Source organism: Prunus persica, chromosome G4, assembly GCF_000346465.2.
Source record: "Prunus persica cultivar Lovell chromosome G4, Prunus_persica_NCBIv2, whole genome shotgun sequence".
Lineage (NCBI taxonomy): Eukaryota > Viridiplantae > Streptophyta > Magnoliopsida > Rosales > Rosaceae > Prunus > Prunus persica.
Window position 1 is genome coordinate 5,219,869 of NC_034012.1, and position 25,510 is coordinate 5,245,378.

At 42.8% G+C, this 25,510-nt stretch overlaps 4 protein-coding genes across 5 annotated transcripts; 2 read left to right on the forward strand and 2 right to left on the reverse strand.

Annotated features, from left to right (window-relative positions):
* On the forward strand, window positions 853-8,690 carry LOC18778924 (lysine-specific demethylase JMJ18). 2 transcript variants are annotated; one of them, XM_020562143.1, is made up of 13 exons: window positions 940-1,352; window positions 1,852-1,933; window positions 2,469-2,540; window positions 2,915-2,992; window positions 3,101-3,595; window positions 3,696-3,920; window positions 4,073-4,234; window positions 4,945-5,313; window positions 5,511-6,582; window positions 6,702-6,805; window positions 7,140-7,331; window positions 7,650-8,059; window positions 8,433-8,690. In XM_020562143.1, the coding sequence occupies exons 2-12, from the start codon at window positions 1,868-1,870 to the stop codon at window positions 8,016-8,018; spliced, it is 3,204 nt and encodes a 1,067-aa protein (XP_020417732.1). In that variant the 5' UTR covers window positions 940-1,352; window positions 1,852-1,867; the 3' UTR covers window positions 8,019-8,059; window positions 8,433-8,690. The 2 variants fall into 2 exon arrangements, with proteins under 2 accessions (XP_007213709.2, XP_020417732.1); XM_007213647.2 differs by lacking the exon at window positions 8,433-8,690 and having other exon boundaries at window positions 853-1,352; window positions 7,650-8,393.
* LOC18780451 (ras-associated and pleckstrin homology domains-containing protein 1) lies at window positions 8,795-9,984 on the reverse strand. The gene has a single exon (XM_007214516.2). The coding sequence runs from the start codon at window positions 9,750-9,752 to the stop codon at window positions 8,931-8,933; it is 822 nt and encodes a 273-aa protein (XP_007214578.2). The 5' UTR covers window positions 9,753-9,984; the 3' UTR covers window positions 8,795-8,930.
* Window positions 10,074-10,776, forward strand: LOC18781307 (60S ribosomal protein L27a-2). Its single transcript, XM_007212140.2, has one exon. It carries the CDS (start codon window positions 10,101-10,103, stop codon window positions 10,548-10,550), a length of 450 nt encoding a protein of 149 aa, XP_007212202.1. The 5' UTR covers window positions 10,074-10,100; the 3' UTR covers window positions 10,551-10,776.
* On the reverse strand, window positions 10,980-15,045 carry LOC18778962 (gamma-soluble NSF attachment protein). Its single transcript, XM_007211655.2, has 9 exons — window positions 14,905-15,045; window positions 14,347-14,414; window positions 14,182-14,266; window positions 13,915-14,073; window positions 13,093-13,230; window positions 12,626-12,704; window positions 11,883-11,962; window positions 11,646-11,775; window positions 10,980-11,290 (listed from the first exon to the last, which is right to left on the reverse strand). Exons 1-9 carry the CDS (start codon window positions 14,949-14,951, stop codon window positions 11,189-11,191), a joined length of 888 nt encoding a protein of 295 aa, XP_007211717.1. The 5' UTR covers window positions 14,952-15,045; the 3' UTR covers window positions 10,980-11,188.

The following is a 25,510-nucleotide window of genomic DNA, read 5'->3' on the forward strand; positions in this document are numbered from 1 at the left end:
TGTAACTATGTAAATCAACAATTTCTGAATTAGACATATCTAAATTAGTGCAATTGTTTACCTTTTATATTCATAATGTGAAGAGAAGCATAAAAATGATACAACGATTGCTCCCAGTAAATAAAAGTTATCTCGCAGAAAGTTCTTGTGCATTACATAGAAATTTTGCTCATTAGCGGATTTTACTAGAATCTGTGTGTATTGCAAAACATCTCAACTGACATTGACAGTCGGTCTCGGATTCGAGTTTGTTTCCAAGTCAAAACTCAAATTGTGGGCCTAGAAGAAAAAGATGAGAGAGTGTGCTAAACCCAAATTTAAGTTTCGACCCAACCATCTCCAATAGAATTTAGACTCAAAACCCAAAAATGTGCATTGGAGAGAATTTGGGCCACCATTTTTGGACCCAAATATGTGAATTGTCAAATATCCTGATTCTTTGACCTAAAAAGAAAAAAAGAAAGAAGAACTGACACAAATGTACAAAAAGAGCATCCTGATTCTATCATAAAATTCATATATCTTAGCCCTCACTTATATAAGAATGCCAAAACTTTCATAAATCCAATCTTTCATCCTAAAAAATTTACAAAAAAAAAAAGAACTTGGGTCTCTTATTTTTATGAGCGACCGAGAAACTTATGTCATAAATATTGCGTACAATTGTATTTCCGTAAATAAAAATTACAAATGTTAAAAGATTTTATATGAGAGACCATATGAAACGTAAACAAGATATGAAATATCAAAAAAGTCCTTATCATACCTAAAGCGTGTGTCAAGAAACTAATTATTATTATTTTTTTCAAAGACATACTTAAAAATTATAAATAAAAAAAATTAAAAAGAAGCAAAAGAGAAGAGAATTGTGAGATGGGCCCACTTAGCTTGTATAACTTACAAACAAGTTATTGTGCGGTTGGTTGAGCTATGGAGCGCTGGACTCACCGCTTTCCGTTAAAACTGCGTGCGTTTGAGCGGGTTGACCCTCTCTCTCGTCCCCTCCTTCTAAATATTTATTTCATAAATTACATAAGAAAAATAAGAAATTTCCTTGTTCTTTTCCTTTTCCATTTCCTAGTAGCATTAGATCCAATTTCCTCGTTCAAGCAGGAAAACTTAATTCCAATTTCCACCTCATTTCCTTGTTCTCTTATATTATATATATATATTTCTTCCTATTATTACCCATAATAAAGAGGCCAAATAAATATCTAAAATACCAACATTTATTGTGAATATTAGTATTTAGAGGAGAGGAGAGAAGAGGAGAGGGTTGCATATATTTAAGTTCACCTATTGCCTACACATCAAGTCATCACCTTACCTGGAATCTTAGGCGTGTTCTTAAGGTACCCTTCTGAATTTTCAATCCACTTTTTGCCATATTTTAATATTCAATATTTAATTCCTGCAAAACTATGTCTTGGGTTTTTGTATGCTTTCATCCTCATTGTTGTTAGACTATGCAATTCTTTTTCACTTTGATTGAATTTCCAAATATTTTTCTGTTTACCAAGTCAATTCTTTGGCTTTAATAGGAAACAAAACTGAATAGGGTTGAATTTTTTAGCGTGTGGAAAATAATTTACCAAAATTGTAAGAATTTAGGCCTGGTTAGATACATGCAATTGGGTTTTCGTTTTTGGTTAAGTGCAATTGGGTTTGGTTTGATCAGAAAGTAGAAAGAAAATGTTTCTGGGGAATGCCTTTGCTGCTTTGGTGAATTAGGTATACATAATTTGCATTCTTTGGTTAAGTTTGTTTGGTTACGCAGAAGTGGGAAATTTGCCTGTGGTGATTGGCTTTGTATTGATTTTGATAGGTTAGTAAAAGGGTTTTCTTTTGCAGATATCGTTGGTTAGACATGCTTTCACAACAATTTCAGTCAATGGAACAGTTGAAATTAGCGGCAGAATCTCAGCAAAAAGAGGTTGGATTTCTAATCCCTTCTGTTGTATTTGTTCCATGATGTCATCTATCTGTGGTGGTGACTATCACTTTCAGGCCAAAAAGAAAAGATTTTATAGTTTTTGTTCATATTTTCTAAACCATATGTTTTGTTGACTCGCAAGAAATTGCAGATCTGTGTTATCCGTTTCTTATCTATTGTAAAAGAATATGTTTAGCTATACAAACTCTGTTTTTTCTTTTTCTTCCAACTTTTGTCCATCATCGATTGCTTTGAGAACGTTGATCAACCTTCTGTTATAACCTTGCCTTCTGCGTAATATCCTGCTTCCACCCCTGTGGTTTCTGCATGATGGGAAGTTGCATCAGTTTGAAACTTAGAGAATGCTACTCTAGGTAGAGAAATTTAGAGTAGAAAAGATTTTAAATAGATATTTTGACTCTTAAAGGATCATTCATATTACAATGTTATTTTTCTTAACTGAATGCCTTGGTCTTTTAAGGAATTTAAATTTAAGCCTTCAAGTATTTTTATTCTTACGGACAATGCATTGCAGGATCATTCTTTTAAGGGCAACCAGAGAAGTGATGACGCACATGAGTGCTCAGGCAGTCCTCGAAGTCGAAAGGTACCGAACGTTTTTATTATTAGTTGTTATGTTGGGTAATTGATGGACTATGCATAACTCACTAAAAGTCAGTTAGGGTAGTCTTTTCATAGCTTTATGAAGTACATCCAATTTGTTTTATCAAATTAAAAAGGAATACACCACTTCATACCGTGGACCCATATGCATATATGAATAAATTTTTTCCCTCTGGTTGGAAAATAAAATTGGAAGAAACACTTGTGTCATCAAATCCTAGATTTTCTGCATTTTGAGTGTTAAGAATGACCAACATCAAATTAGGATATTAATTTTCTTTGTTCACTCATTTGAATTGCTTTTGTAAGAAATGGATTCATGTGCTTAAATGGAACATATGGTCCTTTGTGTTACAGATATCAGCTAGATGGGATCCGGATGAACCATGCAGGCCTGCCATTGATGAAGCACCTGTATTTTATCCAACTATTGAGGTATTCATTCATTTTTCTATTGTGGATAGTAGGATTTTTTTTTTATAAAAAATAAATGGACTCTTTGTATTTATTTATTCAATTTCATGTGTTGCCCTCGTCTATTAGGAGTTTGAAGATACACTTGGTTACATAGCAAAGATACGCCTAGTGGCTGAATCTTATGGTATATGTCGGATTGTCCCGCCACCTTCCTGGACCCCTCCCTGCCCTCTTAAGGATAAAGAGATGTGGGAGCATGCTAAATTTTCCACACGTATTCAGCAAGTTGACTTGCTTCAAAACAGAGAAGCCATGAAAAAGAAAAGTAGAGGTCGGAAGCGAAAACGAAGAAGGCACTCAAGAATGGGAACCAAAAGACGTTCAGAAGCTAATGTTGCGTCCGAGACTGATGAGAAGTTTGGGTTCCATTCAGGATCAGACTTTACATTTGAAGAGTTTCAGAGATATGCCTATACTTTCAAGGAGAGTTACTTCAGATCAAAGGATGCTAAGGAGGGTTCAAATTCTGTTGAAACTAGAAGCAAAATATGGAAACCCTCTGTGGAAGATATTGAAGGTGAATACTGGCGAATAGTTGAGCAACCAACAGACGAGGTTGAGGTATGTAACTAAGGTTTTTCAGTGCCTTTAACTGACTTTATGATTATGGAATGCACTCTTATCTTATAAATGGTGGATGCCTTTTTCTTTCATATTTCAGGTTTACTATGGAGCTGACTTGGAAACAGGAGTATTTGGAAGTGGGTTTCCTAAGGCATCGTCTATGGTAACCGAAGGTGATTCGGATCAGTATGCAATGTCTGGTTGGAATCTAAATAATTTCCCACGCCTTCCCGGTTCTGTACTGTCTTTTGAAGCAAGCGACATCTCAGGAGTTCTAGTCCCATGGCTTTATGTTGGGATGTGCTTTTCTTCATTTTGTTGGGTATGTCATGCTATCAACATGGTCAAAACATGACCCTCCAATTTTTTTCATTGCTTCCATATTAGACAAAAAGAAAGCATTATCTTTGGGCTTACTGTTATGCTTAATTGCTCTTTTTTTTTTTTTTTTTTTTTTTGTGTGGTTTGTAACAGCATGTTGAGGACCACCACCTCTATTCCCTAAATTATCTGCACTGGGGTGACCCAAAAGTATGGTATGGAGTGTCTGGAAGTCGTGCTCAATCTTTGGAACGTGCAATGAGAAAGCATTTGCCGGATTTATTCGAGGAACAACCTGATTTACTCAATGAACTGGTAAGAAGAAAGGTTCTATCCACAACTTTTTTGTCAACCTATGCAATAATTTATTGCGATTGTTGTTTTGTTTTTTTTAAATCACACACCAATTGATGAAATAAATATTTTACGTTGTTATATTTTTTTGGCTTCACTCTGGTTTTCAATTTAACTTGTGGTAATAAATGGTTGTTAAAATTAGCTAAGGCATTAGAATAAAGTAATGTGAAGTCCTTTCTAAGCAGTAGAAGAAGTGTCATAAGGAAATCTGCAAATATATTTGTTTGGCCAACAGGTTGTAGCACACTAATTGGTATATAGGTGCAAGAGTCAAACCTATCTGTGAATATTTAGGTACTGACCAATGGTTTTCTGGCACCACTAGACACACACACACACATATAACAAAATACTACAGCCTATCATTTTTGTTAAGGTAGTGGACATTAAGAGTAGAGTTGCTTTTGTAAAGCAGCCTAATGTTAAATTTAATTATTGTCCTAGTCTGATAAGACTCTGAATTATGTTATCATGGATTGATATATCTGATCTCATTCCTTCCCTATTTTTGTTCTGTCTTTATCCTGGTGATATCATTTATCAGTTTCGATCACTTCCCTGCACATGTCTGCCCACGTCACTGGGCTTCTGACATCCTTTGTTTCAACTTTGCTTTTAAATTTTTTGTGAGTATCTCAGACACTAAGATTACAGCTTTCATGGGTCAGGTCACTCAGCTATCTCCTTCAGTTTTAAAGTCTGAAGGTGTACCTGTGTATCGAGCTGTCCAACATTCTGGGGAGTTTATTCTTACCTTTCCGAGGGCATACCATTCTGGATTTAATTGTGGCTTTAACTGCGCCGAGGCAGTGAACGTGGCCCCTGTCGATTGGTTAGAACATGGGCAAAATGCAGTTGAGCTATACAGTGAGCAGTGTCGCAAGACATCAATCTCACACGACAAATTGTTACTGGGATCGGCACAGGAAGCTGTACAGGCTCTTTGGGAGCTATCAGTTCTTGGAAAGAAAACTACAAGAAATTTGAGCTGGCAAAATGTTTGTGGCAAAGGTGGTGTCCTCACCAAAGCAGTTAAGGTAAATCTCTCTCTCTCTCTCTCTAAAAATATATATATATATATATATGTATATAATATCTATCTGTCTATCTCTATCTCTTTTACCTCTCCCTTTCTACCACTTAGCCTAGAAATAGCTACATGAACTCTGGCATGCTTGTGCCCTTATGAGTAGATAAACTAAACCATATTTTGTATGACAATGACTGTTCACAGACACGAGTGCAAATGGAGGAGGAAAGACTAGATCGTCTTCCAATTTGTTTGAAGTTGCAAAAGATGGAAAGAGACTTTGATTTGAACGAGAGAGAATGTTTTTCTTGCTTCTATGACTTACACTTATCTGCTGCCAGCTGCAAATGCTCTCCTGATCGATTTTCATGTCTCAAACATGCAAAGCATTTTTGTTCATGTGACATCAGTCATAAATATGTCCTTCAACGCCACACTATCAGTGAATTAAATATGCTGGTTGAAGCATTGGAAGGGAGAGTAGAAGCCATGAAAGTATGGGCATCCAAGGACCCTGTAGTAGTTTCTATAGACGGTACTGATTGGCGTACCACTAAGTTGGATCAAGAAAGTAGCATGTCTCATAAGAGAGTCAAGTCTTGTAATCCAAGGGAAACTTCATCTTGTTGTCCTGTTTCGGAAGAGAAGGTCAACATAAATGCATCTTGCAGTTCGTCTAGTCAAGTTTCTTCTGCGGTTGTCCAGTCAGGGTCACAGCATGGAGCTTTTAGTTTAAGTGCATCTCGCATCACTATGGATAGGCAAAATGACGATGAAACTCTGGCCATGAATGATGAGGAAAAGATGGGGAATGAGTGCTGTTTTGATTTAAATCTTAATTATATGTCTGATGAACGTGAAAGCAGGACGATGCACATATCTGATGACTTTGATAACAAGGCTGTCACAATTGAGGAGGATGCATCTACTTCCGTGTCTAATCAAGAGAAAGTTTGTAGTTCAGATGTAGCCAGAGACCCAGACATGATGAAAGTTGATAATGGCTACCCTGCCTGTTCAAGGGACATCAGGAATAGTTGTGCGAGTGATGGCAATAAGCTGTTCGGTGTTGAACTTTGCTTACCCCATCCTTCTTCAAACAAACAGTCAATAAACTTTTCAAAAACTGAAATTGTCAAGGATTCAGGTGTAAACATATCCTTGACTGACCAAAGCTGTCAATTACAGAAGTTGAGTCCTTCGGTTGAGCCTATAGATTTTGGAGCTGTTGTGTCTGGAAAGTTGTGGTGCAGTAAGCAGGCCATATATCCAAAAGGTATATTGGCTGTAGTGCAATGGTTTCTTGGATTCTAAATTTTTTCCTCTCCTTTCCTTTCTTGTGTGGAATCCTTTTAACTTTTTTTCTCTACATAATGGTTACCTTACCTTTTGCAGGGTATAAAAGCCGAGTTAAATTCTGTAGTGTGCTTGACCCAACAAAAGTTTGTAGCTATATTTCAGAAGTTCTCGCTGCTGGGCTTCTCGGGCCTCTATTTAAGGTTTGTCTCTCTCAACCTCCAAAATATAATAAAATCAAAGATTGGGGGAATCTAAATTTCAGAGCTACAGCTGATTATTATTTCTTCGAATATTTTTCATATCATTTCTATACGATTTGGGTCCAGTAAAACCATCTTTTCTTTTTAAAACTTTTCTCTATTGCACAACATGTTTAGCCATTTCTTCTTTGCAATTGCATTGAATTCCACAGTTTATTACTGTACTAAACTAGTGAGCATAAAATACGATTATACTTCTAAAGAAAGGCTCTATAAAATTATTCATTTTATTTAGCTTGTGCATTTTTCAGTGGTTTCCTTTCATGAATTTCAGGTTACTTTGGAAGAATGCCCTGGTGAGGCTTTTGCTAATGTATCGGCCGAGAAGTGCTGGGATATGGTACTGCAGAGACTAAACCAAGAAATAAAGAGACGGAGTAGTCTAGGGGAAAGTGGACTGCCTTCTTTGCAGCCTAGCATTAATGGCCTTGAAATGTTTGGATTTCTCTCCCAACCCATTATTGAGGTACAGTAACTTATATTATTTTCTCCTCTCCCTGTAGCAAGCAGAAAGCTATGTTGTTTCTGTCATTATTTTTTTTGTGTGCCTAAGAAAATAAATTATACAACTTAAAAAGTATTGTATGATCATGAGATAGACGGTGAGAAATATGCATAGGAAAAACCTAAATGCTGAGCTTTTACTGGGCATGCTAATTGCCTTGGCACAAAACTATATTCTCTGTTTTGGTGTGTGATTGATGATGAACAAAAAAGAATTTGTGCTCCATTCTCAAAAATAAAAATTCAATCCAGTATCTAATTCGGATTTTATTCCTCCCAGGCTATTGAGGCCCTCGATCCCGACCATCAATGTGTGGAGTACTGGAATTACAGGCGTATTGTCCCATTGGCGTTTGGCAATGTTAGTGAAATCAAGCAGCATTCGTTTGAATCAAGTAGAAGTCTAGGAGAAACAGATATGAAAATTTTTGGTATTACTTTGACAAGGCAGGACCGGGATAATCCATTGGTGGAAGGAGATCATCCAACCGAAGAGATGCAGTTAGTGTTGCGAAGACTATTAAAGAAGGCAGATTCCGAAGAGTTGAGGACATTACAGAGAGTATTGTGCAGTGAGTCACAAAGTTCAAAATGGAGAGTGGCATTCACATCATTGATTGAAGAGATCCAGAGAAATGTAGATAGTTAAGGAAAAGTAATGATAGGTCCCCTCATTCTTTCTCATTCAAGGTAGCTTCTTTTCCTATTTAGTCATTCTTTAGGCCTATTCTTTGCTAAAAAAAATCCATAACAGGGAAAGAGAGGGATTCTGGGTCTTGAGTTGGGCACAAAATTTTGTAATGTGGCTACTCGTGACTGAATCTAGAGTTTTGATTTGGTGAGGCCAATGCCTTCAATCGGTCACAGAAAGTCTTTCGGTTCATCAGAAATTTTAATTGGTGATAGGATCTGGTCTTAATCAGCTAATTTTTCTGATCTTATTTCATTAATCATTGAAAAATAAGTGTACACAATAAAAGTGCTGTTTCATATCTTTCAATTGAATGCTTGAATTAACTGATAACATGCAACTCTTTTTTTCTTCCTATGTTTTGTTTTGCAGAAACGAGAAGGGTGATTGAAAAGGATTGCCAATAGAAGCATTAAAAAAGAACTACATTTCTCACCATATAACCCTCTGATTTTCTTTCTATTAAAAAAACCCTTACCGATCTGAAAAAAACAAAAATCCATAATTACATTCCGAATTTTCTTTGAAGAAAAGAGAGGGATGGAATCGCACTTGATTTAATTGAAGGAGGAAACAAATGTATCATTGAGGACATAGCTAAGTTGCATTCATAAGCAAAGAATACAATAAGAACACCATTGCATGGTGAGATCAGAATTACAGCAAAATGCACAATTTTGGAACAAGAAATTGATGAACATCAACACAAAACTCACACAATTAACAAATTGTAGTAGCCGCAAAAGAATCCTAAATCCCAATTAATCTTGATAAAGAAGTCAAGATCATCCTCATCAAGATGATGTGCCAAATGTGCGAGAACCCCATCCGATAATGAGAATTAGCAGAGACGATCTTCAACTACCAAGCCTAGTAGTTCCTCTGAATCTTGAACCCCAAAACCGCACAAGCAACCAAGAACCAACCAACCGGAAACTCAACACAATGGCACGGCGGCGCTGCATCAGACCTCCACCCGCCGCCCACGATTTCTCCCGCGGGGGAAAACAACCCTGGAGATGGCGTCGGCGGAGGCGGCGGTAGAGGCTGCTGCTGCCCCTGCTGCGAATTGGGCTTGGGCAAAAGGTTAAACCCATCACCGTAAACAGAGTACTCAAGAATGGCTCCGACGCCGTGGACAGCCACGGTGGCGCTGATGTAGAGGTCGGGCTGGGTGAGAGGAGCGCCGTCGAGGGAGAAGTTGGAGCGGGAGGCGTTGGTGATGAGAATGGACTTGCCGGGGAGCAGAGTGGGAAGGCGAGACTTGGGCTCGAAGAGCTGGAGCTCGGAGAAGATGAGGCGCTGAGGGACCACGTGGTAAGGGAACATGAAGGGGTCGGTGGTCGGCATGCGGTTCAAGGCGTCGTCTTGAGGGATGAAGAGGGTCGCGCTCAGAGGAAGGACCAGTGGGTTCACGCCGGTGATGATGTTGACCCAGTTCCCGAAGTCGCCGGCTCCGATTAGAGCGTCGATTATGTTGTTGAGTTGTTGGGGTGTGGAGGTTGGGGATGGCGGAGATGGAGGTTGCGATGATGATGGCGGCGGAGGAGGTGGCGGTGGCGGTGGTGATGATGATGGTGATGGCGATGGGGGTTGAGGGGGTGATGGTGGTGAGGGAGAGGCTGCAATGATGGCTGTGAAGAGAGTGGTGAGAAAGATGAAGAGCAGAGAAGAATGGTGGCTGGACGCCATGGGAGAAAAAGAGAGAAGCTTTGAGATCTTGGTAGAATGTTTTCTTCGTTTATTGTGTTTTGCACTTTGAGAATCTTTCTGGGTTTGATGGGTTTGTTATACTGTTAGAATAGTGAAGAAAGTAACGAACTTTAGCGCCAAAATCCCTTTGGAGGAAGACAGAAGGATAATGCTTGTAATTGAATGATCAAGACGAGGGTATTTTGGGGATGTTTATTGATTGGGTTGGGCTGCTTCAGTAATCAATCCCAAGCCCAGTAAACCAGATAATTGGGCCGAAACCCCAAAACCTTCATCGTCTTCATATAAATACCCCCAAATTCGAGCCACTGAAACCCTAGGCCAAAAATGACGACCAGTTTGAAGAAGAATCGGAAGAAGAGAGGTCACGTCAGCGCCGGCCACGGCCGAATCGGGAAGCACAGGAAGCATCCCGGTGGTCGTGGAAATGCCGGAGGCATGCACCACCACCGGATCTTGTTCGACAAGTACCACCCGGGGTATTTTGGTAAAGTCGGCATGCGCTACTTCCACAAGCTCCGCAACAAGTTCTACTGCCCCATCGTCAACGTCGACAAGCTCTGGTCTTTGGTGCCGCAGGAGGCGAAGGACAAGGCGGCGGCGAACAAAGGAAATGACGTGCCGTTGATCGACGTGACGCAGTTTGGGTACTTTAAGGTGTTGGGGAAGGGGGCGTTGCCTCAGAACCAGCCTGTTGTGGTGAAGGCCAAGCTCATTTCTAAGACCGCTGAGAAGAAGATTAAGGAAGCTGGTGGCGCTGTTGTTCTCACCGCCTAGGATTTTAGGGTTTAGATTTGGGGGTTTTTTTGCTTATTTTCGGAGAATTGGGGTTTTGGTAGATTTTTTCTTCGCCTTTGCTTAATACAAACATCATGTTATTTTGTGTTATTGAGCTTCTTGAATGCTAAAGGTTGAAACTTTTGTTGCAATGCGTTGCTTTATTGTCAACATTAATATGAGAATTTGATTGCTTTCAAAACTTAATTGAAAAGTTTTTGGTTGTGCATTTTAATTTTTGATTCATGGATAACCTACAAAGCATTTTTGCATGGTGTTTTTAAGGCCACAGTGAGCATTATTATATGATTCTATTATTATAAAAAACTAGGAGATTTCTGCCCCCTTTTTGGATGCAGAGAAAACAATCCTAAGCAATTGCCTTTTTCATCATAATTTGAACTATATTTGGGGCATAGGGATTCAATCTCTGGATCAATTGGAAGATCCTATAATATTCTGGTTCTGTTTTTTATCATCCAAAATATTTTGGAGCATGAAATGCAAAGATCAAGAACTGAGATTACAAAGTGTTCCAAAGAGTGATGAGTGTTGTTTTTACATGTTTACAAAACAAGCTCTCTTTCATTGTATATTAATGTACCAAAATCAACACATTATAAGGTATATGGGGCAATCTATGTAAGGTCATCTTCGTCCAGTGGTTCTTGCTCGTCGGAAGCATGTGTCTTCAGTGCACTCACATCACCTGTGGGCAGTTTCCTGGCGAGCCTGATGACCTGCACCCATTTTAGTTTATGATATGGCATGGTCAAACAGGGCAGAATAAAAAAATCCAAGATATTTATATTTCAGTCCAATATTTTAGGGTTAATCAAGCAACAGCGTCAACTTGTCTCCTGAGTTTTTCAATATGTTATGTCATGCCAAATTCATGAGACAAAGCCAGATAATAATTTCAGTATCTTAAGATTTAATCTATTTAAGCATTCAATAATCCGAAAAGCAAAATCATGCCCAAGCTCCATTGTATATAAAAGACAGATTTAACTGATAACATGCCTATATCTTTTAATCATACCTAGGTTAATACAAATTCAAATAAACAAAGGAGGCAAACAAAATATATAATACCATGTGATCAAGATTATTAACCGTGCTTGACTGAGAAAGCCGTTTAATTTCTTCAACGTCACCTTCTGTGTAAGCAGAAAAAAGTTTACTTGCAAAACGGCATTGATCACTTCTCGAAAAGGTGTCAACCCTATACAGAACCAAAAGCAAAAGGCCAATATTAGGTGAGTTACAAACAGAGTTGCAGTAGCCCCCTCCAAATTTGGAAAATCAGAAGAATTCAATAGTTTTACTTACTGGGAGCAATCATTGTAGCATTTTTCTGCTTGTTTGATGTCATGAACATAGAGGTAAACAATTATTGCACTAAGATATGCCTGTATCAACAATGGTTGTAAAATTACTTCTCTTAAACATGAAACATAAAGTGATTAAAAAGAGTGAGTAATGCACAAAAGCAAGATGGACACCAAAAGATGTTTCCAAATGCAGATGCTAGTTAAGAACTTAAGATTAGTTGCACACAAACAAAAGCACAGATTCATTACAAGAGTAATCAAACAAACAAAGTTTTACATGTACTTGCACACTAAAATGAAGGAGTGTGACAAAATTACTTTTCACAGTGGAATAGTCTGGACTCGGGGAATATGTAAAAGGGCCACAAGGATGAGAGTTTCTGTAAAACAAGGATACAAGAATACAAGATGACTAATTATAAGTTTTCATGAGAGGAGAAATGCTAATTACTACAGATGCAACCAAAACTAGGCCTCCTTATCTAATGCAGCCACAGGGAAATGAAAGGGGAAGGGATAGAAAATACATAATACTAGTTGTAAGTTCTTTGTTTGAAGATGCTCTTGCTCAAAAAGAGAAAAAAATATAGAGTGAATTTTCATGCTTAGTACCTCATGTAGCACAGGCACTTCAACAAGGAAACCATTTCAATGTTGTCTTCATATCAAATACCAATACCTCTACACTAGTCCAGGATAATATATCTCATTAAATACATCCAACAAGAAATCCTTTCACACCTTGCATTGGCTATTGGTAGCATTACACTTATCAGCTGCTAAGCCCCATCTCAACAGAAAAGCAGCAGCATCTGTGTACCTGTAAGAACCGCTCGAAGGGTATGATTAAACATATAGCGAAAAGCCACTCAAAGGCACACAATTTAGTATTTACTGGGGAAAAAAAATGACCATTTTCAAACAGCAAATCACTACTCTTTTCTAATAGATTTTAAACCTCAACCCATTCCAAAACATTAGCCTCAATTAAGCCATAAGGAATAACAGTTAATTGCCTGATTATAAATGCTGCCAGAAAACAGCTACAACTGGATTCTACACAATCAGATCTGTTTGCCTAAATAATGTATTTCATCCTCTCAATCCACTAAATGGATAATAATCATAATTTGCATCATCCTCCCAATAACTAAAATGATAAATTGCCATAATTTAAATAACATATGGGATGCATTTTGGGATCTTACTTCTCAAGTTTTATATAAACACTAGTGGCAGCACGATATAGATCAAAGGCCATTTGATCCTTGTCATCATCTTCAAGAAGAACACAAGCATCAGTGTAAAGTTGAATAGCTTCATCAGGAACAGAATCTTCCAGAGCTCTGTAATAAGGTTATCATTTCAAAAGGTTAGCATTTCAAATATTCTCTAAAGCTGTAATCCCACCTCAAGCATATACAGACTAAAATAGCAACTAAAAAAAACAACATATGGAAAGAGGAAAAGAAAAGAAGAGAAACAGTTTCATTTCACACTGGAAACTCTCAACTGATCAAAATTTTTACTAGCAAAGAAAAGTTCAGGTAACGTCCTCTACATGTGTGTGTAGTTTCGTAAAACAAAATTGTAAACTCTTTTATGAGAAAAATAAGACAACAAAGCTAATTGCAGGTAAATTATGGTTAACAGTTTAATAATTAGCAACTTCATTCCATTTGCCCAACTCCATGCATGTGGATGACCAATTCAATTAATTGCAGGTAAATTAATACTTTTGAATATTTCATAACATTTGAAGATTAAAAACCATCGTTTAGATTGAGCCGTTGAAAATAATGGGTAGAATTTTATGAAATTCTTCACATGAAACACTTTATATTGCTTACTGCAAATATGGGTGAATTTATTAACCCAAACAGGAATGTATTTTTCATGGGAGCCCTGGGAACTGACAAGAATTTTGATCATGTGAATGCCAAGAGAGTTTCACCAAACATTGCAACTTTTAAGAAGGAAAAAAAAAGATTCGTAGCTGCAAAAAGCAATAGGGTGAACCCTGTGCTTACCGGGCCCCTTTCGCAAGAGCATCTGATGCAGGTTGTGATCTCCCACACACAACGTACAATTCAGATGCCCTTCTATAGAAATCAGCAACTTCATTCCATTTTCCCAACTCCTTTGCTAAAGCAGCAGCTGACTCCATATGCTTTGCAGCATCCCAGGGTCTGAGTTGGTTGTAAAGGATATAGCAAGAGTGCAGTTATCGAGATCATCAGACAAAATTAGACAACGCCTGAAGGACAGAACATACTAGAAAAAGAGAATGAGGATACGAAGAGATCAATTCTTGTCCTTTTGATGCTTTTTCCAATGCTTCCTTTGCTTTCTCATAATCCTTGGCAATCCTAAACCCATTAGCTACAACAAAACCAGATTTTAGGCCGAAATCCCCATCAACCATTGTAATTAAGGCTTACAGTTGCACAGAACATACATACCAGCTTGTTCATACAGAAGAGTAGCGCTTTTCCAATCTGCACTCCACCTTGTAAGACTGAGCCTCGTTCTAAGATAACAGAAATTAAAGGCATTCAGTAATTCAGAAGAGGAAAGTAATCAAATTTTATTACTTTCAAAAAGAAAAGACAAAGCTTGACTTCTTCTTCTCTTCCCAATGAACAAACAAACAAAGCTTAAGCAAAATCAAAATGTCGGTTACAGAATTCCATAATTTATTCATCACTCAATTCTTAGTATGCTCTTCTAGAGTTAGTATACCAACTTCATATGCAGATTACTGAAAGATTCAAAATTTATACAACTTCATCCAATTTCACACTGACCCAGAAAACAAAAATTGAAGAAAATGAATGCTCTTTTTCATTCTACCAATCAATTACTACCATAACTAATCGAAATCATTGGAAAATGTTTCTATGTGTTAAGAATTAACTGACAAACTTTGGATCTTCTAAACTGAATCAAATGCATAGACTTTCATAATAATACCATATATGTTTATAAATAAATGATTGGATGTGAAAAGAGATACTGACAATTTATCGGCTTTGGCCATCAACTTGTTTGGATCGGAACCCGCCATGGCTGAACTTTGGGTGTAAGCTTTCTTCTCTTCTAGTTTTACAGCGCAGTTTGATTGGCCTTTTGGGCTGTTTTAGGCCTTCGTTTCCTTTAAGCTCGCTGCAATAGCCAATCTGCCTCCGTTTATATTTTTACTTTACAATTTTACTTTTATTTATTTTATCTTTTTACCTTTTCAAGCTTAAAAAACATGCAAAGAAATTATTTTATTTTATTTTTAATTTAAAGAAAGATCCTATTTTTTTTTTAAAAAAATTCTGAATAAGAATTTGTGAGTATTTTGTAATGTATAGGATAGAGATTAATTATTTGAAATGTATTTTGCCTTTTATCAACAATTCTTTTTTTAGTGGAGCTTATCTAACTTCAAATTCACCCCTAATTTAAACTGCAAACATGTTGAGATTTTTAGGCTGCATGCTATTGTCTTCAATTTTTGTTTATGATATAGGGTTATTTATGTTTTCAAACATTTAGCTTTTAGTGGTTTTTTAGGACATTCATCATTGTGGGAACCTAATTAAATCAAAAACCTATGTCAAATAATTCCTTCCATTTGGGGATTATTTGACCTAATTGGGAATTATTCAATTTAATTGGGGATTACTCAATTAAATAGAATATTACCTAATCGGGTCGAGAATTAATTTTATTCCTACCCCAATTCCCAATTAAATGAGGAGTTGCCTAATTGAATCAGGATTTGATTTGATACCTACCACAATTAGGGATTTGATTTACCCTAATTAATCAAATCAATTCCAAAAAGGGGAGGAATAATTCCCTTCCATCTACGGAATTATTCCTCTGAAACCCTAGCCTCCGAGACTACTATAAAAGCATAGCCACACACAATGGTTGAGGTACGCCTAAATTCTTACTAAAGCTCTGCAGAAATTATCTCTCAAAAACCCTAGCCACCTCCTCTCTTTCTCTGTCTTACACAAGGCTCCGGCCACCACACACGGCTCCGGCCACCCGGTTTTCCTTGAATTACCTTACCTAACTTAGGCATCGGAGGGCCTTTGGCCAACACCCCTCGGGTGTGGTCCTTTTACTCCGATCTGTTTTGCAGGGAGAAAGAGAGGCGGAGAAGACGAAGGAATCTTGGGCGAATATTCTCCCGTGAGATTATTTGCACAAATAAATTGGTGCTTTCATTGAGAGCACGAGATATATTCAAAGCGTGCTCCAAATCCATCTTTCACACATTTTTTCAAACAACCATGGTTGATACAAGACGTACGAAGAGTAACGCCACCACGATGGGCCCATCTCATGGTTTCGTGGTGGAAACCTCAATGCAACCGCACGGAATCGTGGCTGCCAACACCTTGCAGTCGTCCTCTAGTGCTTTGCAGCCGCCTTCAGCTGCTGGAATTGCAGAACAGCCGCCACAAGACCCTGGGACCTCCACAGCCTTGCAGTTGCCAGTGCCGATTACCGGAGCTACTCTGCCTCGCTGTCCTGCCGTCGGATCACAGCAGCAGCCACACCACTCAACTACCGGATTTGCTGCTCAGCCCCATGGCTACTCCGACGTCATCCCAGTCTTGGAGCAGATCCATTCTCTCCCTCCTTTGCGATCACACTCGACATATGCACCTGTGTACGCATCTAATGGAGCCCTAGCCCATTTGTCGTTGGGCCCGATGCACAGCACTCTACTTGACCCGCGCAGTCAGGTGGACCTTAACTCACGGGTCGATCAACTCACACAGAAGGTCGATGATCAGAACAACCTGATTGGCCAGCTACTCAGGCAGATCAACTTGAATCAAGGCCCTAACCTTGGACCCCGTGACGAGGAGATGAGGGCACACCAGCATGTCGGCGAGCAGTTCGAGAGGTCCTAAGCTGGTCAGACAAGGGCAAACCGGCAGAGGAGAGATCGAGATCGAGATCGAGTAGATGAGACGCAGACAGCCGCGAGCCGTACTCTGAGCCGTTCGGGGCTAGAACCAAGGACCAATGTGCTCGAGAGGCTAGGCCCACAGACTAATGTCCACGCCCGCTTAGGCCCACAATCCAATGTCCACGCCCGCTTGGGCCCACAAAGAGCTTGAGTTCGTGAGCAGTCGCGTGATGAACGCAACGACCGACGCCCACCAACCCGCTCGAGGGCCAACACGCGACGGCAAGCTGTAGAGGGATCATTCCAAGCCCAATCTCCTAATCTGCCCCACGGGCAGGGCACCCAAGGGGATCGACCCTTGGGAACCGAGGAAGGAGTTAGCCAGTCACGCTCGAGACACCAAAGACGTCGACCTGAGCGACCCTCCTTGCGGGTAGAAGATGATGATCGACGCCCACCAACCTGCTCGAGGACCAACACATGGCGACAAGATGTAGAGGAATCCTCCCAAGCTCAATCTTCTAATCTGCCCCACGGGCAGAACACCCAAGGGGATAGACCCTTGGGAACCGAGGAAGAAGTTAGCCGGTCGCGCTCGAGGCACCGAAGACGCCGGCCCGAGACTCCAGTCCTGCGAGCAGAGGACGTCGAGAAGCTAGTAAATGACCGACTCCAAGCTCTCCAACTTAAAGGAAGCGCGGAGGAGGCCCTGCATAAGGAAATTGATCGAGTTGACTGCTCGCCCTTTACCGACAAAGTGGAACGAGCTCCTCCACCGAAGCGGTTCACAACGCCATCCATCACTCCATTCAAGGGGAACTCTGACCCTGAGAGCCATTTGAGGCACTTCAAGAGCGCCATGATCCTGTACAAGGTAGATGATGCCCTGATGTGCAAAGTGTTCGTGATGACCCTGCGAAGAGCAGCTCAAGACTGGTTCCACACTCTACCGTCCACGTCGATAGGAAACTTCAAGGAGTTGGCCTTCATCTTCACAAAGGAGTACACCTCCTACAAGACGGTCAGAAAGCATGCAGACCATCTGTTCAACCTGCGCAAGAAGCCAGACGAGTCTCTACGAGACTACCTGAGACGGTTTAAGGCTGAAAAGGCTAACATCATAGGATGCAATGACCAAGTTGCATCCTCAGCTTTCAAGAAGGGCTTGCCAACGGAGCACGAGCTATACCGAGAACTGGCCATAACACCAAGTCAAACCTTGGCAGAAGTGTTCGCGACGGCAGAACGCTACGCACTTTGGGACGATGATCGAATCGCCGCAAAGAAAGCCAGCAAGCAAGTTGATCACCCGACGAAGCAGGCAAGCCAAAAGAGCAATCAGTTCGAGCAAAAAGCCCGAGATAAGCGCAGATCGCGGCCCCGAGAGGGAAGCTCAGAAATTGAGACCTTCACTGAGTTCGCTATCCCAATTCATCAGATCCTGGCTCAAGTGAAGGACAAGCCTTGGGTGAGGAGACCGCCACCCATGAAAGGAGACCCCTCTAAGAGGAACACCAGTAAATACTGCGCATTCCACGGGGAGCACGGTCATTACACCAACAATTGCAATGCCTGGAAAAGGCATCTGGAGGAGCTGGTCATAGAAGGTCATTGCACAGAATTCGTCGCAAAGAAGGCCATCCAACAGATCGAGGATCGTGATGCGGCTGCCAAGGAACCTCCCCAAAAGGTCATTCGAATCAACACCATTCTAGCTGACTCTTAGGAGTCCGGGTTGACCACTAGGGAGCGCAAGAGGAAGATCGCGCAGGCGACTTATGTCTCCCAAGTCACAACAGGAGTACCCGTTATCGTGGATACACCCATCATTGGTTTCCAAAAGAAAGACTTGATCGGGCTTGACCTGCCGCATAATGACGCCCTAGTCATCTGCATTCAGATTGAACAAGCTGTGATCGAGCGAGTTCATGTGGATGAGGGCAGCGCAGCCAACATCCTGCAACTATCTGTCATCCAACAGATGGGATTGGAGCCCAAGATTAGCAAGCTTGCAAGGTCGCTCATTGGCTTCAATGGGGCCACATCAATCACTGTTGGACTAATCGACCTTGACGTCCACTCACCCCCAGTAGTCTGCTCGCAAACCTTCATGGTCATCGACGAGATCTCCCCGTACAACGGAATCCTGGGCCGACCGTGGATCAGCAAGATCGAGGCTATCACATTTGCTCTACACCAGAAGATTCGCTACCCCATCCCAGGAGGCAGAATCGGGCAGATCAATAGTGACCAAGCCATGGCAAGAAGATGCACAGCTCACGGACTCAAGAAGAGCAAGCAGATGCAGTTCACCCCAGTAATGCAAGCTGCCAACGAGGGACGAAGCTCTCCCAGCGGACAAGCAAGCTCGAACGAGAAGGGAGCTATTACCCCACAATAGCAATTAATGAGCCAGGATCAAGGCGAGGGAATCCGCCCGGAAGACTCCCCTGAAAAGGGTTGGAAGTCTGAGGATGACGTTGAGTTAGTACCCCCTGATCTTGGCCAGCCAGACAAAGAAGCGCAGATCGGCTCGCGCCAGAATCCAAACAAGAAGGATCGAGAGGAGGGAATTCGCCCGGAAGGCTCCCTTAAAGAAGGTTGGAAGCCTGAGGAAGACGTTGAGTTGGTACCCCTCGATCCTAACCAGCCAGACAAGAAAGCGCGGATCGGCTCGCGCCTAAGCCCAGACGAGAAGGTGGAGCTTACCACCTTCCTCCAAAACAACAAAGACATGTTCGCGTGGTCACCATCTGACATGCCCGGCATCGACCCAAACATCATCTGCCACCGCCTCCATGTCAACCCTGCCAGCAAGCCCGTGGTGCAGAAGAGACGTAACTTCGCTCCCGAGCGAGTCGCGATCATTGAAGCCGAGATTGACAAGCTTCTAGCCGCTGGATTTATTGAAGAGGTCTCCTACTCAGAATGGCTGGCCAACGTTGTTCTGGTGGCAAAACAAGAAAAGGGCAAATGAAGGGTGTGCGTCGATTACACCGACCTCAACAAAGCATGCCCTAAAGACAACTTCCCATTGCCAAGGATCGACCAGTTCGTGGATTCGACTTCCGGCAACCAGCTGCTCAGCTTCATGGATGCATACTCTGGCTATAATCAAATTATGATGTACGACGATGACAAGGCGAAGACCTCTTTCATCATCGAGAGAGGGACCTACTGCTACAAGGTCATGCCCTTTGGGTTGAAGAACGCTGGAGCAACCTATCAAAGGCTCGTGAATAAGATTTTCAAGGAGCAGATCGGTAGAACCATGGAAGTCTACGTGGATGATATGCTGGTCAAAGCCCCCAAGCGTGGAGACCACCTCAAAAACCTCGCCGAGGCATTCAGCTTGCTCCGCCAATACCGCATGAAGCTGAATCCAAGTAAATGCACGTTCGGTGTATCATCTGGCAGATTCTTGGGATACTTAGTCACACAACGAGGTATAGAGGCACATCCACGCCAAATTAAAGCTATTCTCGAGATGAAGTCACCTTCCACAGTGAAGGAAATACAAAGTCTGACGGGCAGAGCAGCAGCCCTCAACCGATTCCTCTCGAAGTCTACCGACAAGTGCAGACCATTCTTCAAAGCTTTGAAGAAAGGGCAAAAAGACAAGTGGGACGAGGAGTGCGAAGTAGCTTTCCAGAGTCTAAAGACCTACCTTACTTCACCTCCCCTGCTCTCGAAGCCAGTTCCTGGTGAAGACTTGTTCGTGTACCTGGCAGTGTCCAACTCGACCGTCAGCTCTGCTCTCATCCGAGAAGAACTTGGGGCCCAACATCCGATATTCTATACGTCAAAAGCTCTCCTCGATGCAGAGACTCGCTACCCAAAATTGGAGAAGCTCATTTTGGCCCTTGTCGTTTCTACGAGAAAGCTGCGACCTTATTACCAAGCTCACCGAGTCGTCGTTATGACTGACTTTCCTTTGAGATCAATCCTCCACAGCCCTTATGCTTCTCAGCGGCTCATGAAGTGGGCAATAGAGCTAAGCCAATACGACCTCCTCTACCGGCCAAAGACTGCGATAAAAGCCCAAGCCTTAACAGACTTTGTTGCAGAGTTCACACCATCAACCGAAGAAGAGAAGCTGGTCAGCAAAAAGAAGGAAAGTTCGAGAGCAAACAAGACCTCCGCGGAACCTGACCAACCCAGAGACATGTGGCAGCTACGCGTAGATGGAGCGTCAAACCAGAAAGGAGCTGGAGCAGGCGTCGTCATTGTCACCCCTGATGGAACCCTGTTAGAGCAAGCTATCACACTTGGCTTCCCGGCTTCAAATAACGAGGCAGAGTACGAGGCATTGCTCGCTGGCTTGCACTTGGCAAAGGAGCTATCAATTAAGAAGCTGGCCATCTATTCGGATTCCCAGCTGATTACAAGTCAAGCCTCAGGAGAGTACATGGCAAAACACCCAAGGATGATCTTGTACCTTGACAAAGTCCAAGAGCTGTTGGAAGGCGTTTCCCACCTTCACCATCCAGCAGGTGCCCCGAGCAGAGAACACGCACGCGGATGCACTGGCAAGCTTAGGATCAACACTGGATACCCAGTTCAGACGCTCCATCCCAGTCGAGCACCTTGACCAGCCTAGCATAGAAGAGGCAGAACGACTGGACCTAATGCAGATCGACGAGGATCCTAGCTGGCAAGAACCCATAATTGACTACCTAGTGAATGAAAACTTGCCCGATGACAAGTCCGAGGCCAGGAAAATCAAGCAGAAGGCTGCAAGATATTACATGAAAGGCGACACGCTTATCCGTAGATCATACTACGGGCCTCATCTCACTTGCATCAAGTACCCGCAAACGCTCGAGGTTCTCTGTAAAATACACGACGACGAGTGTGGAAATCACGCTGGAGGCAGGTCGCTTGCTCAGAAGGCTCTTAGCATTGGCTATTTCTGGCCTACCATGCGCAAAGACTCTACGGAGTATGCTCGAAGATGTGATCGATGCCAACGATAAAAGCCAATCCCTGGCTTGCCAGCTGAGGAATACCATCCACAGAACAGTCCATGGCCGTTCATGCAGTGGGCCATTGACTTGGTGGGACCTATGCCGACAGCACCTGCCAATAAGGAGATGATGATCGTTGCCACTGATTACTTCACTAAATGGATCGAGGCCGAGGCTTTATCTTCTACCAAGGAAGCTGACGTTGAACGATTCATCTGGAAGAACATCATTTGCAGATTCGGTTGCCCGCAATCGATAGTTACCGACAATGGTACGCAGTTCGTGGGCAGGCAGATCACTGCATTCCTTGCGAAGTATGACATCAAGCAACACCTGTCAACCCCCAGATACCCGCAAGGCAATGGCCAAGCAGAGGCATCCAACAAGATCGTGCTGGACTGCCTAAAGAAAAGACTGGAAGGCGCAGAAGGAAAATGGGTTGACGAGCTGCCAGAAGTTCTATGGGCTTATCGCATAACCAAAAGGAGATCGACCGGAGAGACACCGTTTTCCTTGCCCTATGGGACGGAGGCAATCATTCCCCCACACCTCACAGTCCCTTCTATGAGCATTGAGGTGGGCAGTCTTGACCAAAACTGCAGGCAGATGAGAATCAACCTTGACCTGCTCGAAGAAGAACGAGAAAAGGCCATTGTTCGAGTTGCCGCCTACCAGCAGCAGTTGACATCCTACTACAATAAGAAGGCCAAGATCAGACAGTTTCGCCCTGGAGACCTTGTGCTCAGAAAAACTTTCATCACATCATCGAGGCAAGGGTCAAAGAAGATGAAGCCAAATTGGGAAGGCCTCTACATGATCAGCCGATCTGGGGGCAGAGGAAGCTACACCCTCGACACTCTAGAAGGGAAGGAAATTCCAAGACAATGGAATGCCCACCACCTTCGGAGATACTATCCGTGAAGCTCTTCGCTTACCAGCTCGACTCCTAGCAGGCGACAAGCCTTACCTCCATTGCGAACAAGCTGATCCCCGGAGCACAAACTCAATGAAGTCTTTTTCAAGCGCTATGTCCCCGACATACGCATACAGGCGACAAGCCTTACCTCCATTCCAGACAAGCTGCTCCCCGGAGCACAAACTCAATGGAGTCTTTTTCAAGCGCTATGTCCCCGACATACGCATACAGGCGACAAGCCTTACCTCCATTGCAGACAAGCTGCTCCCCGGAGCACAAACTCAATGGAGTCTTTTTCAAGCGTTATGTCCCCGACATACACACATAGGCGACGAGCCTTATCTCCATTGTAGGCAAGCTACTTCACAAGTACAAATTCAATGGAGTCTCTTTCAAGTGCTATGTCTCCGGACACACACTTACAAGATACAATGAGAATTGAAGTTCGAAAGGCAACTGAAAATTCCATAACAAAGCGGCCAATCAGCCAAGTTCAACAAGAAGTAAGATGGTCAACCAAAGACCACTTATTGAAAGAAAATAACAAAGTTCAAAAATAGCAAAAATGAACTACAACTACTAGGGAACTTCAGCAGGTGACCCTTAGCCGATCACATCCTCAACTGCACTGGCAACAGCCTCATTCTGCCCAACCGGCACAACTTGCTTAACCGCCTCGGCTGCCTGCTCCTTCGCATCCGCCTTAGCCTCATCAGCTGACCCACCTTGACGTTTGTCTTCCTCAATTGCAGCTTCATCTGCTATCTGCTCTTCAACTGCTTCTGCATCCACAACATCCACTTGCTCACTCTGAGCGGGGGGTAGGTCAAGACCAGACTGCTCACCGTCATCATCTTCGAGAGGGCAGCAAGGAGAAGCACCATTCTGGCAATCCAGGTATCCCAGCTTGTACGCATTAGCAGCCATCTCTTTCTTGGATGCCTCCGTGGCTTCCACATGGGTATCAAACTTGACCAGCAGTTTGTCACGATCCTGGGCCAAAGTAGCATGCTTACGTTCGAGGCAGAAGTAGGCTTCCTTGCGTTCGAGCAGGGCAGCCATAAGAGACTTGAGTTCACCATCCTTTTGGCCAACAGAACTTTTGAGCACGGACATACTCTCCTTCATCTCGGAAATCCTCGCATCGTGGCGAATCCGCTCGTTCGAGAGCTTGTCAGTCAGGTCGGCATTCTTCTTCACCAGCTCGTCGAGCAGGGCAGAAGAGGGGGCAACATCACGCGAGTTCCGCATGGCCCCAACAGCAAAAACCATTCCTTTTTGAAGGTGATACATGGCAGCTTCTTCTTGCTTATCCAAGGGAAGGCTCGAGAAAGCACAAATGTCACCAGCTCGATACAATTGATCAACTAGCTTAGCACAAGCAGATGGACTTGACAGAAAGCCTGTTTTCAGCAGATCAGACACGGGCTCGCCCCCAGCAGAGCTATCACCAGTTCCCGGACCGGCAGTTCGTGCAATTGGAGGACTCTTCGCTTGAGCAGACGACTCTTTAGCTCTTTTGGCTGCAACTTGCAACATTGAGTCAGCCCTGCGCTTGACTGTTCGTGGCCCCACAGATGAGTCGTGGTTGCTAGGCAGAGGTACAGTCCTCTCAGCTTGATTCCCAGATTGGCACGGACGACCCAAACCTTGCTTCCCAGCGGCTTCCTTGCATGGCAGATCACGGGTCTTAGGCAGTACGGGCAAAGTCTTGAGCAGAACTTCCCGAACCTCTTGCATGTCGTTAGCCTTCTTGCTGTTCGTGCTGACGAAGCGTTTGTTCCATGCAGACGAGGCATGAGCAACTCCCATATGGGCCTTTTGAGGAGGCGAGGCCTCCCTTGTAGAAGACTTGTTCGTGGCAAGAGAAGATCTCGGTTGCCTTCGCTGTGGAGACGTATCCACTGATCGTGAAACTGCAGCTTCATCTCGAGCAGAGCTACTGCACGCTTTCCCACCATCGGGGGACTCAGTCGATGACTCCTCCCGCATAACTGGCAAGTCACTTAGCTCTAAGCAGCTCGACTTCCGCCTTTCAATATCTTCAGCAGAGGGCAGGCCACCGACTTCCTTCCGATGTTCGCTCAGCAGCCAGCGCCATTCACGAAACTTGGCGGGGATGCTCAAAGCTTGTCGAACCTTCGTCATGTCCGGGTCGAGAACGAGCTTTTTTCGGATGGCATCATCTGCAAGCATGAGACAAAAGTTAGTTAGACACAGCAAAGAATTCCATGGCAACAGTAGCAGATCAGAAGGATGCGACTTACCATCGCAGTAGGTGAGAGGAACGAGCGGACCGTCGCCAAACTCCCCTTCCCATCTGCCGCTAACCTCCAGCACATCCTTGCTCCGCACATGATCGCCTTGACTCATACTGATCCTAGTTCGTGGCACAAAAAGAAGAAGGAATTGAAGCAATTTGGATTAGCCACAAAAAAGATGACCCAAACTGCTACCTACTCCAGCAGCAGATCGCGCACCTCCAGCCTAGTTACAGCTGGACAGCCCGAGTAAAAAGCCTCATCCACGCAGGAGCCCAATTCAAATAAGGAAGCCCAGTTGCAGTTGGATGGCCCAACGGTTAATCCACATCTCCTACATGCCGTCACACGCCACGCAAAAGCTGGGGGGGCATTTGTGGGAACCTAATTAAATCAAAACCCTATGTCAAATAATTCCTTCCATTTGGGGATTATTTGACCTAATTGGGAATTATTCAATTTAATTGGGGATTACCCAATTAAATAGAATATTACCTAATCGGGCCGAGAATTAATTTTATTCCTACCCCAATTCCCAATTAAATGAGGAGTTGCCTAATT